This window comes from Drosophila ananassae, chromosome 3R (genome assembly GCF_017639315.1).
Source record: "Drosophila ananassae strain 14024-0371.13 chromosome 3R, ASM1763931v2, whole genome shotgun sequence".
Classification (NCBI taxonomy): domain Eukaryota; kingdom Metazoa; phylum Arthropoda; class Insecta; order Diptera; family Drosophilidae; genus Drosophila; species Drosophila ananassae.
This window is the reverse complement of record NC_057930.1, coordinates 17234047-17253112: the sequence shown is the minus strand read 5'-3', so window position 1 is coordinate 17253112 and position 19066 is coordinate 17234047. Positions and strand designations below refer to the sequence as shown.

The 19066-nt window shown below is 41.3% G+C and overlaps 4 protein-coding genes across 5 annotated transcripts; 1 reads left to right on the top strand and 3 right to left on the bottom strand.

Annotated features, from left to right (window-relative positions):
• Positions 1-654: 654 nt before the first annotated feature.
• Positions 655-5059, bottom strand: LOC6497115 (breast cancer anti-estrogen resistance protein 3 homolog). 2 transcript variants are annotated; one of them, XM_014906034.3, is made up of 9 exons: positions 4858-5059; positions 4666-4794; positions 4451-4603; positions 4209-4398; positions 3043-3400; positions 2022-2984; positions 1526-1960; positions 1055-1461; positions 655-994 (listed from the first exon to the last, which is right to left on the bottom strand). In XM_014906034.3, exons 1-9 carry the CDS (start codon positions 4913-4915, stop codon positions 856-858), a joined length of 2832 nt encoding a protein of 943 aa, XP_014761520.1. In that variant the 5' UTR covers positions 4916-5059; the 3' UTR covers positions 655-855. The 2 variants fall into 2 exon arrangements, with proteins under 2 accessions (XP_014761520.1, XP_032311287.1); XM_032455396.2 differs by lacking the exons at positions 4209-4398; positions 4451-4603; positions 4666-4794; positions 4858-5059 and adding an exon at positions 3719-4047.
• Positions 5060-6026: 967 nt separating this feature from the next.
• On the bottom strand, positions 6027-12287 carry LOC6497114 (homeobox protein H2.0). Its single transcript, XM_001962692.4, has 3 exons — positions 11504-12287; positions 6534-6964; positions 6027-6471 (listed from the first exon to the last, which is right to left on the bottom strand). Exons 1-3 carry the CDS (start codon positions 11988-11990, stop codon positions 6220-6222), a joined length of 1170 nt encoding a protein of 389 aa, XP_001962728.1. The 5' UTR covers positions 11991-12287; the 3' UTR covers positions 6027-6219.
• Positions 12288-13599: 1312 nt separating this feature from the next.
• LOC6498404 (sterile alpha motif domain-containing protein 15) lies at positions 13600-15393 on the top strand. Its single transcript, XM_001962693.3, has 2 exons — positions 13600-14223; positions 14386-15393. The coding sequence occupies exons 1-2, from the start codon at positions 13906-13908 to the stop codon at positions 14839-14841; spliced, it is 774 nt and encodes a 257-aa protein (XP_001962729.1). The 5' UTR covers positions 13600-13905; the 3' UTR covers positions 14842-15393.
• Positions 15394-16237: 844 nt separating this feature from the next.
• On the bottom strand, positions 16238-17825 carry LOC6497113 (ribosomal RNA-processing protein 7 homolog A). Its single transcript, XM_001962694.4, has 2 exons — positions 17727-17825; positions 16238-17668 (listed from the first exon to the last, which is right to left on the bottom strand). Exons 1-2 carry the CDS (start codon positions 17749-17751, stop codon positions 16893-16895), a joined length of 801 nt encoding a protein of 266 aa, XP_001962730.1. The 5' UTR covers positions 17752-17825; the 3' UTR covers positions 16238-16892.
• Between the last annotated feature and the right edge of the window lie 1241 nt (positions 17826-19066).

Here is a 19066-nt window from a genome sequence, read left to right as displayed (position 1 = left end):
AAAATCTAAAAAATATTTCGCTCTCAGATTTTGATGCAAAATGGTGGAGAATTGATATACCAATCGTTTAAGGTATTCCGCTCAAGAATCGGGTGAAAATTGGCCAAGATATAGTCATCGCCGTCTAAAGAACTATGAAAATTTTCATTCTCCATTACAACTAAAATATTATAATTTTCGTCAAAATTGTAAAACATTGAAGTATATTTTGGTCGATCTATTAATCTTATGCGGCAACTAAATCTTTAGTTTAAGTCCCACAATCGAATGTAAAAACTAAAAAAAAAAAAACCGGCAATCTTTTTATTTTCCCTTAGTGTTTATTATTTATTTATTTGCATTATCTTTACTGCAGTATCACTTATATAATTGCAAAATTATGTATTCCCAGTGTTCATGGAATGATATATAATTATGCGAGAGTGTGTATACGATGCTTTGATTAGTATATATTGTCCGATCTATAGTAGAATATTTAATATAGTATAGTATTGATAATTGTTATAGAGAGACTTTAGTAGTGCGTTGAAGTGTGAGGTTTCTCCTGGACAAAATAAATATAATTATCGGCTTCTATTTTGATTCCATGTCACGTTGCATTTCACGCAAGTATATCTAATTTTTTCTTAATTAAGGATTAATAAATATTTGAACTGTAACATAAAGTGCTTCTGTGTATCTGCTTAATTATTAAATACTCAGGCTGAGGTAGAGACAGCAAGAATTTTAAATTGGCGGAGGGTTAATCGGCAATCGGAGATGGTTATATAGAAACATGGACTTGGGAGAAAAGTGATTGATTCTCATAACTCATTGGTTACAGAAAGAGGTTATTGACGGGTCAGAGATTAGAGATTATTGCCTATTACTTTCGGCCATCATGCTGAACTTGTCAGCCATGAGGCTTAGCACCTTCTCCAGCTTGCTGTGACGATCGACGGCCTTGGCAGTGATCCCGGAGCTGCCCCAAAGGAATTTAACGTGGAACTCAGTTCTGTAAATGAAATTCAAAGGGTTATAGGTCGTTTTTGAATCTTATTTTAAGTTTACTAACCGAAAAGCGTCTGACAGTAGCTCATCCATCCGGGTGCTGGCATCTTCGAGAATGATTTTGGCATTCTTTCGATATAGATCCAAGTTCTTTAGGAAGCCGCGTGACGCATCCAAGTGCTGGTAATTGATGGTCATTCCGAAGTCATCGGCCTTGGACTCCCAGGGAGCAATGCAGGTGTGATACAAGGTGGGACGATCGTCGATGTTCGTGTAATTTAGGATGTCCAAAACAGGACGATCGATCAGCAGGGAGTAGAGTAGGACATGGGGAACGGTTGTATTCGGAGCCTGGGGATTGGAGGCTTCGTTCATACTGCTCAATGTGGGACGCAGCTTGGCCTCGAAGGTGAATGCGCTGTCCGTATACTGTTGCCGCAGGATATGCCAGGCCTGATCTAGTTTTTGGATCTAAGGGAGTACATAAAGACATGCATTAGTAGTTCAGATATAAAAATATCGATACGGATCTCACCTGTTGCATGCACAGCCCCAACATGATGGCACAGAATCCAAACAGATTTCCCAAGGCAGTCTTGGTTTCCACCGCAACTTGGATCCACTTGCTGAGTAGCTCCGCGCGATCGAGATCCGTTTGACAGGTGAGTATGGTCACAGCCACCATAAGCTTTATGCACTGTGTCCTTTCGATAATGTCCTCCCGAATGATTTTTCCATGGGGCAAAGTCAGTAGTTCCAGTCCCGAGCAACTTAGATAGTAGTCGTCCTCGTTGGGTGGCTCATCCAATAAGAGGCCAACGTCTATGCGGGTTATGTGCTCCGCCAGCAGCTTTGGACCTGTTTCCAAAAGCATCATCTTGAAGGTGTTTAGGGCATCACCGTCTAGAGGTTTGTTCTCCACGGATGGCAGTAAGAGAGTGCTGAAGTTTTCAAAATCAAACTTGCTGGTCTGAGGGAGAAAATTATGCGTTATTAAGTGGAACTCTGATAATGAAGTCTATAAGACTTACTGGTTTAATCTCCTCAATGGCCATAGCGAAAAGCTGTTCCTCAGAGGCTAGAGCATCAAAGTCCGTGAAGCTTTTCAATGTTCCATTGGAGGCTGAGCTGCTCATAAACCGGGGATTCTTGATGACAACACCTCGTTGGATGCTTACCTCGCTGGCATCTCCAAGGGCAGAGTCTCCAGAGCCGTTCCCCGAGTCCGAGCCACTGGCCTGGTAGGCCAGAACGGCGGCCACCGCCTCCTTGCGTGGCTTGGGAGGCGGGCTCGGCGGTCCAGTGTCCTCCGTCAAGTCTAGGCTACAGTTCCTGGCCAGACTCGAAATTCGGGCCGCAGCTTGCTGGCGCAGTTCATGGGCAGCGGAAGTGCTGGTTCTTGGAAGCGAGTGGGTGGAGAACTTGCTCTCCAGGTGCAGCTCACTAGTGGGATTGCACCTGGCAATCGTCTGGAAGCGCGCCATTCCATTGCCATTGGCGTTGGCCAGGAGCTGTTGCTGCTCTTGCATTTTGTTTATGTTGCTCACCACCATGGCCTGGGCTGGTGTCAGGCTCTGGGAGCGCTGCTGTTTCTTTCCTGGCAGCCGCGGAGGCGGTGGAACTTCACGACGCACCCGAGGAGGGGAGCTTTGGGGATTTCCGCCTAGTGGCTGCTGTTGTGGGCTCTCGAAGTTGAACACTCCTGGAACGCTGTTCGGCAGTCCTGCTCCGTTGCCCATGGGCGAGCTGAGAGGGCTCAGTCCGCGTAGACCCGCCAGCATCTGGGTGTGCAGCTGATTCCCGACGATCTTGTGGCCATAGAAGGAGAGAGGATAGGTCCGGTTGCATGGATACTGTATGAGTGCTCCTGAGGCGACAGAGATGGGTTTTCCCGATCCCACGTAGAAGGTGATCAGATCCGGTACCGTGTCGAAGGCATCCTCCTCAAACTGATACTGGATGCGTTCATAAACAGTTTCCGGTTGAAGGACCAACTGTAATAAAAATAATGCGATGAAATGGGACTGAGTTTCCCGATAAATCTAAACTCACCTTGTTGAGCACAAAATGCAGAACAGCTGCCTTGCTGCGACAGCTCAGAACATAGTTGTCCGGCTGGGAGGCACAGTCGCGGACCAGGAAGTCACCTTCGCGTTGCACAATCTCCTCGGCCCTCTGCCGTGGCAGGGCTCCGTGGTACCAGGCATGAGATCGTAACTCCCTAGCATCCAGACTCAGCTCCCACTCCAGGGCCTTCTTCAGGGCCAAGGCCTCCTGTTGATCGCCGGGATTGGGTTGGCCATTCGGTTGCGGAGTGGAGGCAGTGCTGCTGTCCTGGTTGTCCATCTCGGAGTCGCCAGTCGTCCAATGCGGGCTGTTGCACTTCGAGCGCGGTCTCAGTTCCTCGTAGCTGTGGGATAACCGGAAATTGTGAGTATGAAGGAGGTGAGAGTTATCCTTATTTTGGGTAATTTAGAGCCAAACACGGCCATTACCCCCTAAAAAGGCGGTCTTTGGGACATTTTCTCCTGCGAGTTCGAGTCGCTGGTACATGCACAACTTTTTTTATGAAGTTCAAGTACAAAAACACAATCAAGACTGTAGTAAAAAGTTGTACTATTCTTATAATAAGTTTATGAATGTATTCATATTCTTAATCTTTAAATACTAAACCCAAACCTTGAAATAGTTGTAGATTGAAAAGGATTCTTTATTAAATATCACTCACCTGCTACGCCCATTTTGCTTTCTAATCACCGAAAATTTTGGCTAGGCCGCACCCTATCCTAATATCCTTTAGATATAAATGTTAGATTCCTTTAGAATAACTTAAAGATTCTTGTATTTAAGAAGTTTATTTTATATTCTTTATCACAGAAACAAAATCTCAAAAAGAAAACTAAATTTAAAGGCCTGGCGTATTATTCTGAAGTTGTCTGAACTTTGCGACACTTTATTCTGAACTGCTACAACGATGTCCTTACATCGAGTGCGGTGTCCTTATGGGGGTTGTTGACTGTTAGGTATGCTCTACGTGCGGGTTTTGAGGGAAATTTTTTGTGCGGGGCATGCGCACTTTTTTTGTTATTGAAATATATGCACGTGAGCTAACATACCCACATGAAGGGGAAGTTGGAAAAGGGATTTATTTGTAGGTTGGTTTGCCGGTTGGTACTTTTTTCACAAATCCCTGATCATTTAAGTTTCCATTTACTCACATGGGAGAATGCTCCTCGAACTGGAGTTGCTTAAGAACTTTTCCGCTTTTTGTAGTAATAACACTGCATCGGTTATCATTATTTTTAGTCATTTCGAGTGACTTGTCTCCAAGATAAACCATGGGACAGGAATTTTTGCGCATTGGTACTCCCCTTGCTCCTGAATCCAGACCGCCTGAATGTGATAAGGCTTAGAGGTGATTAAATTAAGTGATATACAGTTATATTATTCATAGACTTACCTTCTATATTCATGGACTGTCGACGTTTAGCTCGCACACCCAGAAGACTATTGAACATCTTCTGGCGATGGGCAGGACGTACCCCACACCGTTTTAGCTCCTTGTCGGTGATGTCTACTACATCGTCCACGTTGCTGAACTCCTGCAGGTTGCCTGGTCAAAAGAGGAGGATATAGTGGAATCTGGGGCAGAATGGGTAGACTAGACTTTCAAACCTTCGTACTGCTGCAGTTCTAGAAGATCCAGCCAGTCGGTAATGCTCATCCGGGAGTTGTGGACCATCACGGATAAATCCTCTCGATTTCGAACACTACTTGTTGGATATCTGAAGTTCCACAGAATGCCTGATAAAAGTATTTCAAAGAAGATACAATATCTATATATTATCATTTTATCCCATTACTTACTACTTCTTCGAGAAGCAGAACCACGATTCTCCAATGGACGCGTCTGTGTATTTCCCATGGCTTGTTTTTTAGTCAGTATCCTTTTTGTTTTTAAACTGATAATTCTTTATTATCTATATGAAATCCACAATTAATCCATTATTTGGTTCAAGAACGTGAGCCACTTAAGCAGAAACTGAACCGCTCTCTGGGCCCTGCCGTACGAAACTGAGCATCAGCGAATATAACCCAAGTTGAATTAAACGAAAGTTTCTTTTTTTTAAGACGAAGACATTATACTCTTGCCAATAAACTTTAAGACTTGAGATTAGTTTCAAGCATAAGTTTACAATAAGAAAAATACATAAAAATAGAGATTTACTAACTGGAATTTATAGTCTTTAAAAAGATATATAGATAGAAGAGATATTTAATATATCTTTGATGTGAAAGACAATATACTTCTTCTCAAAAGAGCATAATAAAAATAATAAACTGTTTGTGTGTTATATTTCAATGTCGTGCATCAACAGTTTGCTGCCACTGTTTGTCTAATTACCCCAACACCCAGCCCCATGCCCCCTGTCCCGCTTGACCAAGTGTCTATAACCATTTCCCATTCAACCCATTCTAGTGGTATCGGTTTTTATCGTCGTCTTGATTAGAGAAGGTCTCATCGTCGTCGTAGAGTTTCATATTCTGCTGATCGCAGCGGTATTCCCTTAATTAAATTTTTTCCAATGTTTGTTGTTCCGACTTTTTGCATTTATTTTATTTTGCATTGCGTATGGCAAGTACTGTGTTTTTCATAGGAAGTTTATCTTAGTCTAATAATGAATTGTGAATAAGAATTAAATCCTTTGCATTCATAAACAAGTAAGATGGTCAAGATGGGCACGGAAAGATGGAAACTGGTCAAAATAGTATTCAGATGATTATTCAAAGTGATGATTATTCAAAGGTAAGAAAGCTAATTGGCTAATCAAACAGGTAATAACCAAGTTAAGGTCATAAGAAGTTGTGTTATGAAGCTGAAGAGGCCTTATGAACAGTCATAACATCTAGGATTTTTTTCTATCTACAATCTGAATATATTGTCCACTCTTCACAATCATACCTTAGCCCAATTCTAGTTTGAAAAAATGGCTAAAATATTCAAACCAAAGTGATTGAAAAGTTTTCGTTCTGGATCAATTTTGAATTTTTCTTTACTTTTTGTTTTATTATAAAAATAAATAGAATATAAATATAAATCATATAAATGTAATCCTATCATGAATGTTTAATAAATTAATTTTGTTTGCAGTATCTACATTATTGCTAGCAATCCGAATACATCTAAATGGCATTTCTCTCGAAGATTTTGGTTCTCAGACCACATGGTTACTCCACCACATCAATTTCCATGGTTTCGTCATCGTCGGCCTCCTCACTTAGGTCTACGCTGGAGCAGCTGTCGGAGCTAAAGTCCAGGACTTCTTGGGTCGTTCCACTTGGCTTTGAGCCAGTTTCGCCGGCGCCGGCTCCTCCCGGGGGTGGTATGGACTGCTGGTGGGGCTGCTTCTCTTGGCCACTTTTCAAGTTTTCCCGGGTGTGCCGCCATTTCATGCGACGATTTTGGAACCACACCTTGACCTATAACGAAATAGGTGATAAGTTAATTTCCCTGTGGTTGGAAACACCTTCTCCCCACTCACCTGAGCATCTGTGAGGTTTAGCCGGGCAGCCAGTTTGCGGCGATCGGGCTTGGTTATGTACTTTTGCTGCTGGAACTGAATCTCAAGACCCTTCCGCTGAAGATTCGTGAAGACGGCTCGTGACCAAGAGCGTTTCCGCTTCCCATTATTGTTGCTGCTGCTGCTGCTACTGCCTCCGCCTCCATTCGACTGATTAGAGGTGTTCAAATTTTGAAGACTGCCTGCTCCGGCTGAAGCGGAAATATTGTCCAATTGCTGCTGGGTTTTGCCCAGGAATCGTTGCTGTTGCAGGCTCTTCAGACTGTGGTGAAGAGGCGCCAGCAACGCCGCTCCCGGTAAAGGAGCTGATGGACTGACCGGCGGCTTATGCTGTTGATGTTGATGGAATCGGAGCAGAGCGTTTGTGGCCAATGCGGGATAGGTGGGACTAACTAATGGAAGAGAAGAATTGGAAAACGTTAACATATCCCTTAGCTTTCTACCATCTAAAAGTTAGAAGAAAATAGCCCTATAAAGTCCAAAAGATATTAATCAAAGGAACAGGAAAGCAATAAGTTATACTAAATTGCTTCTTTTTAACTATAAGTCTTATTTTCTTGCGAAAGAATATTTTTTGTACACCCACGTATGGCAGCATATTTTACACAATTCTTAGATTATTTATTTTTATAAAGCAAGCTCCCCCATTACTTATAGGGCACATCCTCCTTCACTAATTGCAGAGTATATCCGCGGGAAATAATATATTCTTTGTTAAGTTCAATTTACGCATTTCCTTATTTACAGAAATCGCAGTCAAGAGGGAAGAAAATTCGAAAATAATATTATTATTTCGACAGCAAAAATATGAAATTCGAATTCGTTCGTTGTTTGAGTAAATTATTTTGTTCAATGAAGCGCACGTTGAAAATATTTAAATGAGTTTGTTTATAATAAAATTTTCACTTAATTGGAAATAATCATTGAGGTATTTTTGTGGATGCGGGGCGGTCTGTTTGTTTACCAGGAATGAGAATCAGAACAACAACAAAAACACCACAATTACCTCTGGAAAGGCGAAAATTATTTGGGGTAATCGAACACGACATGGGGCATACGAGGTTGAGGCCGATGGCCAATACTATTTTTTTTGTTAAATGTTTTTTAAATATCTGCGTATCTTAAGTAGGTACAAATACGATTCTTGTTTTGTTGCAGGCATTAAACTAGTTTATGCATTTTTTATTGGCGTTTTCATAAACGAGTTGCTATGTAAATTTCGTTTTCATTTTGGGCTCTCTCGGCATGCGTCTAATTGTTTTGCGGGCCGAGTGTTTTATTTACTCAAGAAAAACACTCTATTTGTTCGCGTCTATTTACACTGCAACGGAAATGCATTGCACTTGATACATATGTAGATACAAAGATACATTTCTGTATCTGTATCTAGCATAATAACGCCTTAATTGGCCTTTAGGCATTTGGTTTGTGTCAACTATCGGCGGTTTGTTATAATGAGTTTCCAGCTATTTTCAACACCTCCCTCGAGTATCCAAGAGATGCACAGGCCCTCGCACAGCGCCAACTTCTTAATTGCCGACATTCAGATACATTTGTAAATATTGAGCGCCAATCTTGTGGCCCGGTCTATATCTTAATGAGTTGTGATAATTTCGAACCCCCATCTTAAATCACTCGAAATTCCGCCTGCATGGATGCGGATGCATCTTGCCGAGGATATATTGTATGTTTGTGTTTCGTAAATCTGCGGTTCTGTTTAGCACTTATCGATTTATTTGCACTCTTTTCCCAATTTATGGCATTGCGAATACTTGCCGAGGAATTCTTAACGATGAACTTTACACCCTTGCTACATTGTTTACAAATCTTTTTACAGCGATTATTCAAATATAAATACTTTAAACTTTAAAGAATATCTAGATCGATTCTCCATTAATCAGCATTAACAGTTAACATACTATCCTTTTGTTTCAAAATAGTTGTTATGGAAGTATGGACTTGCAAAAACAGTGAATTTGGTATTCAAAGCCATGTCTGTATTTTAAAAATCAATTCTTAAGAATCGAATACCTTAAAAGATTTGTTAATGAATTCTGTACCATTCTGCATCATAACTTAAATCCCTTAAGACAAATAAATCATCCTATCCTTAAGCGAAGTATCTTGATCTTTTTGTAGATCGATTATCTTTCAATTGTCAATATTTATTCAAATTATTGTCCATACTCATATGATTCTTGTGCGGAATACTTCAACGAATTAAAGGATAATACTTTACCTTTATTCAATTAATGTCCCAAGTTTTGCCATGGAATCTCTTAAAAACTTTTAGTATTAACTATATCCGAGCCACCTTCTTATTATTCATAATTTTTCAGCTTAAAATAACTAATCATGAACAAAATCTTCCCCTTCGCGTCATGCAATAAAACCTAATACGACTGTGTCTGCCACTTTGAAGATTCGGACAAGTGTAATTGATAAAGACGACTCTGCCCTGCTGTTGGGAATCTTGAAAAATATAAAAAAGTTTCCAATACCCATCATTGGCCTTAAATCGTTGAGCACTGCAGGAGCATAGCTAACAATTGGATTAACATATAAATGGTTAATTAATTAGACACACGGCGCCAGATTGTTTCCCAGACCGCGTTTTCATCACAGATAAATGTTTTCAGCCGCAGCCATCGATCGATCGATCGATCCGTCGATCGGCAGCCAAAAACCAAAAACAATCAAACAAACTACTCAACACGGAGCGGAACTGGCAACAGAAACAAATAGCCTCAGATACAGATACAAAGTCAGATCAGACGGAATATAGGGGGGGAATGCTATCTGGAGAAGCAAAGTTATCTGGATTGGCCACGATTTTATGACGTGCGATACGAGGCGATCAATCCATCATGGAATGCATCTTCCGAGGGGCGAATGGGCGAAGCAAGTTGGACGCGGCAGGTAGCCGGGCCAGAGGCTTCTCCATCTCCATCTTCTCCTTCTGCTGGAAAGGCCACCCCAGTGGGTGCCTGTGTAAATAGTTGGCCTTTGGCTTGGCCCCTAAAAATACCGCATTCAATTGCTCAATTAGTCATTTGTTCAGTTCCTCAGCCAGCCAACCAGCCAGTGAGTCAGTCAGTCATTCACTGAAACGGCAGCCTAGCCTCTTGGGTTAAGTATTCCCAAGTTTTCGGCCCGTGTCGTCCTATCAATCTCTGAGAATTACGGCTGAGACTCAGACTCCTTCTGATATGCCACATTCTATTTTTCAAAGCCAACATATTGCCAGCGGATCAATTCATTATAGAAAGCAATTAGATGGATAGCTATCTGAATCGGACCATAAATGACGGCCCAATTGCTCAAGCAAATAAACAAATTATTCTCACAATTCCGATCCAATCATCGGCCTTCCTTCCAGGTTCCCTACGCCCCAAGTTTATTTTTAAAGTCAGATTCTTAATTTGTTCATAAATTTTTGTTAATCGTACTGTTTCTTTTGAATTTAATTTATTTAATGCGTCCGCAGGATTGATGAAACGCCTTCAAAGGCTGTTTGTTTCTTTGCGTTTTCTGCTGTTGATTGAAAGCATTTGGATTCGAATTCTCCTTTCTGAAATGGCAAGTGTACCATTTTCATATGGTTCATGGTTCTGTTAATTTGTTAAATATTCATAATTTTCATTGATGCTCTATTAAATCAAGTAGGAGCTAATTAGTTTTAACATTTTTACAAATGATTTGGAAAGTATAATCATTAACCTGTAAGAACTTATTGCGTGGGGTTTTGTTTGAAAACTTATTTTGAAACAAATTTTCTAAATTTTAATTTCTTTTTTAAAGTTTTCTTCTGGAATCAGAAGAAAATAAGTTTGAGGAACATGCTTCACTTTCTTTTCGAGGATAATGATCACAAGAGTTTTTCTTTTCGAAAACCCTTTATATGAAACTTAAACCTTGCTGTACACTAGATAGCTGTCTTCTCAACAAATCTAAAATCAGAATGACTTATTTCGTTATAATCCCTCAAAAATGTATAAAAAAGCAAATAAGGAAAGCCAACAAGGCGTATGATATTCATCATTCTGAATGATAAACAATCTCCTTGCCGACTCCCAATATAATCTATTTGTTTTTCATATATACACAGCCCTTAACAAAAGCATCATTCAAAAATCTATTGAAATATTTTCTTTGGCGGTTTCAACAAACAAACAATGATTATCGTACAGTTGGCCTGGCCCCCAGGAATATTTCACAATATGGCCACAGATGAACTAATAATTCCAATCGAAAAAAAAACACTCGATTGCAGTTGTTCTGATCTTAAGAATTCCCGCTTGCTTTTCCGGGAATGCGCGTTTTCCGCTTTCATTTTTCGATTTTCCTTTGTAATTTTCCTGCCATTGGTAATTGAAGTCTATAAATGTGAGAATGAGCTCAAAAGCCCGCCACAATTTTTGATTGGCAAATGCGAAAATTCCTTTCAAATTCCCATTATTAATTGAATCGAAGAGTATTATGTATTGCTCAAAATTGTAGTCTTAATTTGATCAACTTTATATTAATAAAATAGCATTGCCAGATATTTAAAAAAAACAGACATTACATGACTATTTATACCCCGTACTTGTACCGGAAATCAAAGCCTCAATGTACATTTTTTGTTGCCTAGTTATAGGGGCTCCAAAGGATGGGAACTTTCATTGTCTTAAAGTTATAATATTTTTCAAAAGTTTTAGATTTTTAAAGCAATTATGTTTGTTTTTATGAACATTATTTATTTATATTGAGCAAACACCAAGTGTAATAATTACGTCCATCTTCTTTACTGTCAGTTTGTCTTTTTTCAAGGCATTTAATTTTCTGATAAAAGAATTGATTTTCCAAAATTCTTACTAAATCTATTGTATTGAATATCTACCAAACTGAATCCTACCAATAACTATCTTATTATTCTAACAATTTCTTACCATGATCTGCTGGCCGAATGGGCAATGGCCTCATCACTGACTTGTAATCCGGATACAGGCTGGGATACAGTTTGTCGAGTCCGGCGTAGGGAAACGGATGCGTTGCTGTGGTCTGAACAGGAGCTGGGATCGGAACATATCCGAGCCTAGTGGCATCTGCACCAGATTGGTTGAAACAGTGCGGATAAGAGCAGCAGGAGAAGATGTTGCCATCGCAACACGACTTCACGGAGGACGCAGATGGGTTGCGACTGCCGCTGGGATCTGAGCCCAGTAGTCTATCGACACTGAAACTGAGTTTCACCTTAGTGGTGCTGGCAGGGGATGTGAATGTGGAGGCAGGAACGGGAGCGGGTGGTGGACTGGGGGTCAACTTTTTGGCAGGCGAGTCCCGACAGGATTGTACTTCGCACTCATTGTATACGTGAGTGCTCAGATTCTCGGGCACACTCTGTTCCATGCTAGCGGCACTCTCGTGAAGTAACATCACTCGGTAATACTAGCAAGATATCAGTTAGATACGATCAAGGAAAGCCGATCTCTCCGTTTAATTATAATCAGCAAGGATCACTATGTACATATGTATTCCATTGGATGGGTAAGGTGAGGAAAACGCGATATTATGGGTTGGACTAGGACCAGCACTCCGTCGACTTTAAACCGCTTTGGAAGACAGCCCACACAGAACTGATCGGAACCGGCCGGGAGCAAACCCAACAGCGATCGATCGATTGCCGTTGGCGGCGCATACTACACGAAAAAAGTCTGGCGTTTAGGTAAATCTCACTGGATTGTGTGTTCCTGGTGTTTACAGTGGGGCAAGACTATTAAAGGGTTATTTGGGGGAGTCTCTATGGGTTGTTCATGAAGTTGAACCTCCACTGGGAGCTACCATTCATTCAAATTAGTACTCATGTCCGTGTAACCTATTCTAGATATTAGATTTAAAACTTATAGAATTCTAGTTTAGAGTCTAAACCATAGACCCACTGTAACCACACACGGATGAGATACTTGCCATACAGTTTGGCTTGGTTGTTTACACACAAACACACCGCTGTGTCATTTGCTCGGCCGGAGATTGTTTCCTCGATCGCCGCTGAGATTTGTTTACCGATTTCTCCATATGTTCCTATATTCCCTCTACACACCAAACACACCCATTCCAGCGATTCCGGTTCCCATGCGCCCCCAACTTACGGAGAGGCCATGGCTTGGCAGCATCTGGCCAATGCGAGGCATCCATTCCCAGGGGGCGGAGTCTAAAAACACAAAACTCGTATCGCCGATGCGGCATCTCTCTTGCTCTGTGGGCTGGGGGTTAATTGGCGCGGGATTTACCGATCTCATGGAGACTCCAACAGCTCCAAGCTGTCTACTGTCGTTTCGGAGAGTGGGCAATGTGGGTTATTGTGCTCGTAACCCTTTAAAACCCTAATGAAAACCACAATCACAGAAGTGACACCAATCGGAAATATGCATTGCATGCTTTAACAAATTTTCTGCGCCATTAAGTCATTGTGAGCAAACATTGTAAGGTTTAAGGAAACAAATCCTTAGGCACGCAAGATTTGAGATTCTTGACTATAAGATACCCGCTACTATGGCTTAAGGTACTCATAGTTCTCAGGTCCTTTTTTAAATTAACTAATGCATGCTGTCTCCTGAGATTTTTGTGTTTTACGTTACAAATTCGTACTTGTACAGAAATAATATAAAATCATAATCCCCCTTTATCTTCTATGGGTGAGTACCTTTCATAATAAAGTGAAAATTCGGAAAGTGTTAAACAATATTCGTGTCATTTACAAGCGTTCTGCCGTGACTGAGTTCCCCAAACAAACTTTTCGTCATCAAAACCACCCACCTGGGTTTTAGAGGATTTGGTACCCAAACATCCCTAGCACCACAATTGTGGTGGAGGGATATGCAAATGCAATCACAGTAAAAATAAATGGAACTAAGAACCTCACCGGAAGGTATCGGAATATTGGAAATTGTCTAAAAATAAATATTTCTTAAGGATGAATAAATATTTGGAATAATTTATTTTGGAGGATGTCGAACTCCATAACAAAAAAAAACTTAAAGTGGGTTTCACATTTGTTTACTTTTAGCAAAAGGAATTGTTCATGTCCTGAACACTAGCATATAAGGTTAAAAAAAAACATTTTCAACGCCTGGCAATATAACTTTTATTTTCGCACGATGTCTGGAAGTCTTGAAGTTCCTGAAGTAGGGCATATAATAAATGAAAAGGAAACAAATGAAAAGCAACCAAACAACGTAAACAGACACGAAAGCCACTTCTTCTTGAGGGGAACCAAACCGCAACCAAAGCGTTGTGAGGCAACTAAATTTGGGTTAACCAAGGCACAGTACTTCTTGTCTGGTCCGCTTGAATGGAGTCGTTCTCGTCTTCGTCCTCCTCGATACCGACGCCATTGCAGCGCAGTGTCAGGGATATGGATAGTCCGGACATTTGTGAAACCCCATCCCAAGGCGATGAGGAGGATTTTTGTTTCCGATATCCTAGCTACATGTTCCCGGAGGTGGAGTACGATGATTTGGAAGTTCCACTTCCTTTTAAGGCCAGTCCGGATTCACTTTTCAATCTCTGTGCTGCTGTGGTGGATTCTCAAGCTCGTTCTGAGGTCTTCAAGTGGAGCATTAACGATGTTGCCGAATGGTTGCGCAATTTTGGATACCCCGAGTATGAGGTAAGGTAACTGATGTAATGACTTTCAGGAGCAATATATAATTCTTGGCTCTGCTTTTAATGAATTTTAATCCTTGAACTTTACTCTTCTGTTGACATTTTAGAATAGATGTTGCAGGGTCTTTATAAGATATCATTTAAAAATTCCTTTGCATCCTTGCAGCAAACGTTTCGAGAGAACTATATCGATGGACATAAGCTTCTAAACTTGGACGCTGTTTCCCTGGTGGGCCTAAACGTTCGCAATTTCGAGCACATCCGTCACCTGGGCAGAGGCATCCGGGCCCTGTATCGGAAGGAGTTGCAAACTGCCACGGAGACAAAGCAGCAGAGCGAGGTCTACAAGACGTTTCGGGCCCGAACTGGACGTGGATACGAGGGAATACGGGAAACAGAGCTCTTGGGCCGGATGCACATGATCAGATCCGTTTTCCGTGATGTTAATGACTGGGATCTTATGGAACTGCACATGTCCCGGACGCCAATGAGACGCTACCGCGAAGTTATAGCTGGAGCCCGGCGTTACAATTTATACGGTCCCTCGACGGCTCGCAGGGAGCCTATCATAACCGATGATGTTGACACCTCGTCGTGGTTCAATTTTGGGGATTGTTATTAGTTGTTGTTGTGGAAACAGGAGGAGCTCCTCGAGAGGTTTACTATTAGCCTATTGTACCAAAAATATTGTAGTTTATCACGTTTTTTTTAATACAAAAAGTTTCAATTTAAATTGAACTTAAAGAACGTACATCAAGTTTGAGCAATTAGGACTTTTCTTTGAAAATATTTTAGTTAAAACCCTTAACTTTATTGATATATTGCTTATATTATCATTTAAGGACTCTAGTAGCTGGTTTGAATACAGTTTTGTTCTGAAAATACAATGTTTAATGGAGATAATTAAAAATGTTGCACATAACATCAAACCGATTGTTGCCGCATGTTGGTGGGAATATCCCACAATTAGGCGTAATTTTCAGTTAACCCCTTTCATAAATAAATTAGTCTCCAATCATTCACTTTCAGTTTCCGTGGTCAATGGGCCATCCATCCTGTCCAATCAGTCGTCATGGCACTTATCGCCCTGGTTGTAATTCTGTTGTTTTCGGTTGTTCCATCGTTGATGTTGCTGGGCTGTTGTGCCGTCTACGTTCGCGTCCGCTCATGTGTTCAAATTTATTGATTGCTCTGCTCACAAGATATGGCGAGTCTGTTTATTTTTTCTCGTTGGACGCCCAGCGATCTCATCGAACGGCCGGAGCACTGAGGACTGAGCCCGGTGTCCAGCTGTGCGGCATGGGAGACATACGTGTGGTCGGCTCATGTTATATTTTTCGACATCTTGTGTGTCCGACGATCGGCTGGCTGGCTGGCTGGTAGGTTGGCTTGTAGAGCCGAGCCAAGCCGAGGTTGATACTGGTGCCACATCTTGGCGATTACCTAAATGCAACCTTAGACGATGCATCGCTGTGCTGCCACCACCGCCCATGCTAATCGTTTCCAGCCTTTATTAACTTATGCGCATTCATATTACCTTAATAACTCGTTCCGTTAACACTTTATAATATTAAAGGCTCATAAATCGTTCCATCACCCGGACATGGTACCGAGTGTTGCCAGGGTTTGCCAGCGAGGTTTCCCCCAAGTGTCCCGAGTGTCTGGGCCTGGTCCCGACATTGGCGATTATGATTTATCGCATTTTCATCAATTTAAAATGTTTAAAACGATACGAATCGGAAGAAATTATGAATGTGATGCTGTCTTTAGGCTCCACAGTAGGCCAACAATAACAACGGCACCAGCAATACCATCGGACCCCAATCCCGGACCCGACGACGACTCGAACAACCAAAAGAACTCCAAGCCTCCGTGGGTACTCGGGTTACCAAGGGTCTCTTGCAGATGCCTCGAAAATTTACGCGCGCCACATTAGCCACGCCACAAGTCAGGGGCGTACTAAAATTACTTTGATTATTTATATTAATTAGATTTAATAGAAACAATTGAATAAAAAGTATAATTTATGGTACTACTTATTCATAAACCATTGAATATTTTTACTTAAACTATAGTTTAGTTAGAGGTATAGCTTTTAAAAATGTACAATTTGTTCACAATCCATAAAAATTATATGTTTTGAATATACTTTTTTTTTAATATCCCCACCTAATCCACCCCTGGACCTTATCTGAAATGCATACATCAAATTGGGGTCGGGGGATCGCGTGCTGTGCGTAGACTGGACGAGTTGCGGAGATCGTCGCAAGCCGTAAGCTGCGACGACGGCACAGCGACGATTATGATGATTAAAACTGATAAGCGAAATATTTTTATCATTTCCCAAATTAACATAAACCATACACGATTATCACACAATAAGCTCAGCGGTTGTTGTTGGCCGTCTTCTTCCTTTCCCCACCGTCAATTTGGCTTTCTTTTTGTTCGCTTTTTATGCGCTTTTATGGCCGCCTCTGACTGCGACCAGTTATAAGTTATGGCATTGGCTGTGAATTTTTGGCCCGGCCAGTCCAGGCCAGGCTTGGTCGCGGCAAAAGTGTCAATGGCACCACCGAATTTATGAGGATTTACTGCCGGTCAAGTCAACCGGCTCGGGTGTTTCGTGAGTGTATCATAAAGAAGTTTTATTCGATTTAATCCTAAGAGTATGGTCTAAAATGGTTTGAAGCGACGCGACTGCTTCAGCAGCTCGATCTTTCGCTTGTCCTCCTCGAACTTCTTGCGCATCTCGACGATGTTCTGCATCTTACTCTCGCGAATCTGGAAGGTGTAGAAGTTTTTCAGCTCCTTGGTCTTCTTGTCCGACGCCAATTTGCGTTCCACGCGATTGATCACCGACTCCTTCTGCTCGAAGCCGGCGTTCCGGCCATCCTTTCCGACGGTCACCCACCCGTCGGCATCGGCCTCACTGTTTTTGGCTGCTTCAGCTGCTACCCGTTCTCTTTTGTCGTACGCGATCATGTACTTCCGGATCTGCGCCTTCGTTTTTTCGGCGTTAAGCAGGAATCGTTTCTCGTAGTCCTCGTGCCACAGCTCCATGCCAGATTTGATGGTACACTCGCCGCTACTTTTGAATAGGTCGATGCTTTTTAGGGCCAGCGCCTTGCCAATGCTGCTGCTCTTCTCGAACACCACGTACGCCACCTTGAAGACGAAGGGCGGCCGTGTGGTGGAGAAGGGTTCCTGTGCGCCTTCATACCATTTGATAGTCTCCTCCTTGCCGGGTTTGGCGGCGAACTCTACGGCTTCTATGGTGCCCACCTGGCTAAAGAACGTCTTTAGGCTCTTCTCGGTCACATAAGGAGGAACGTTAAGCAGGAAAAGCGTGCGACCCTTTGGTTTGTTGGGGTCCATCAGGCGAATGAAGTGCTCCCGCATGTATATGCTGTGGCAATGTTGGACGTCGGGCGCCGTCCGCAGGGGAACCACTGGAATTCGATATACCATTATTAGGAGATATAAAAGAGTGATTTAGATGTTCTATACCTGTGTAGCCGTCCAGCTCAACCATCTTTCAGTTATTTTGGTAAATATTGCCGCAACACGTTTTGTACACAGCAATGTGACCAGGTTATGATGACACAAAATCTCTTTAATACCATTTTTTATTTTAAAAATTAGGTTCCTAAATTAAATATATTTATTTCAGAAGATACGTATTTAATGAAATATTTATTTATTTTAACTTTTGGATAATCTAAACAGTTTTAGAAACTTTTCTGTTTATTCTTTTATCGATAACAACAAATTCGATGAATGCATTCGAATGGGTAGCACTGGCAAGATTCAAATTTCCATTTAATTTATTATGGTACTAATTTATCTATTTTGAAGATTAAGGCTTTATTTATTTATAATATTATCTTTATTTAACTGTTAAAGTTTTTCTTTAAAGGTAAAGGCATAAAAGGGTCATATACTAGAGCAATTTTCCATTAAAAAGCAGATTAAAAACATTAAAACTATTTTTGTTAAAAAAATCTGACTTGAATGGTAATTTAACGTTCGTATGAACATTTTGAAACCTAAATGAATCTACGAAGGCAACCAGTAAATAATTAAACATAGATGGAGCAGGAACAGGAATAGAATACAGGATCATCCTGGGGAAACCCTAATGTTTTCGTAAACTTTGCACGTATATTAGTGCTCGTCCGATTTTGTTTTTCGCCTGGTGTCCTATCCCAGTTTCATGTGAGTGTGTGTATTTTGTGGGTATGCGGCCATAGCCATCAAATGGTCCGAAAACAAAAACTGAACACCACAACACAACTGCATCCGAGAACACCACACTCCGCAAGCCACCCTCGCCCCACTGCCCAGTGACCGCAGGTTGCGTTTATTTAACGGCCGCATGCTGAAAGGCGGAAGTTTGCCAGTCACGTTCCTGGCTCAGGGTTCTGTGTCCTGCATCCTGTGAATTGATTCTAATTAATTGAAGACTGAATTTTAATTGTTTTAGCCTTAGTCGGTTTTCAGAACATTGCATTCTTGTGTAATATTCATATGAAGCTTCTCCATCGAAAGGAGCAATGCTGAAAATATTTGTTGGAATGAAAATCGTTAATTAAAATTATAGACAAAAGTGCTACTAATTGCAATGGCAGTTGCCATTGCTTTTTGTCCACCGGGGGAGCAAGAAACTGATTGAATAATGTCATTAAAATGCGGTTTGATTTTATGTTTGTGTGCAAATTGTATTCAACAAGCGCCAAAATGCAAATGATTTGCAATCAAGGAATTTTCTTATGCTTTAGTTAGTATTTACATTACTACTTACATTATCCTGAAATAAATGTTCCATCTACTAGAAAACCCACAATATT

Coding starts and splice junctions, on each gene's coding strand:
- LOC6497115 (XM_014906034.3), bottom strand. CDS start 4,915: ATGGGAAATACACAGACGCGTCCATTGGAGAATCGTGGTTCTGCTTCT. Junction 4,399..4,450: donor ACAGTCCATGAATATAGAAG/GTAAGTCTATGA, acceptor ATCACCTCTAAG/CCTTATCACATTCAGGCGGT. Junction 2,985..3,042: donor TGCATTTTGTGCTCAACAAG/GTGAGTTTAGAT, acceptor TTTTTATTACAG/TTGGTCCTTCAACCGGAAAC.
- LOC6497114 (XM_001962692.4), bottom strand. CDS start 11,990: ATGTTACTTCACGAGAGTGCCGCTAGCATGGAACAGAGTGTGCCCGAG. Junction 6,965..11,503: donor CATTCGGCCAGCAGATCATG/GTAAGAAATTGT, acceptor CTCTTCCATTAG/TTAGTCCCACCTATCCCGCA. Junction 6,472..6,533: donor TAAACCTCACAGATGCTCAG/GTGAGTGGGGAG, acceptor ATTTCGTTATAG/GTCAAGGTGTGGTTCCAAAA.
- LOC6498404 (XM_001962693.3), top strand. CDS start 13,906: ATGGAGTCGTTCTCGTCTTCGTCCTCCTCGATACCGACGCCATTGCAG. Junction 14,224..14,385: donor TTGGATACCCCGAGTATGAG/GTAAGGTAACTG, acceptor GCATCCTTGCAG/CAAACGTTTCGAGAGAACTA.
- LOC6497113 (XM_001962694.4), bottom strand. CDS start 17,751: ATGGTTGAGCTGGACGGCTACACAG. Junction 17,669..17,726: donor TGAGCTGGACGGCTACACAG/GTATAGAACATC, acceptor ATCGAATTCCAG/TGGTTCCCCTGCGGACGGCG.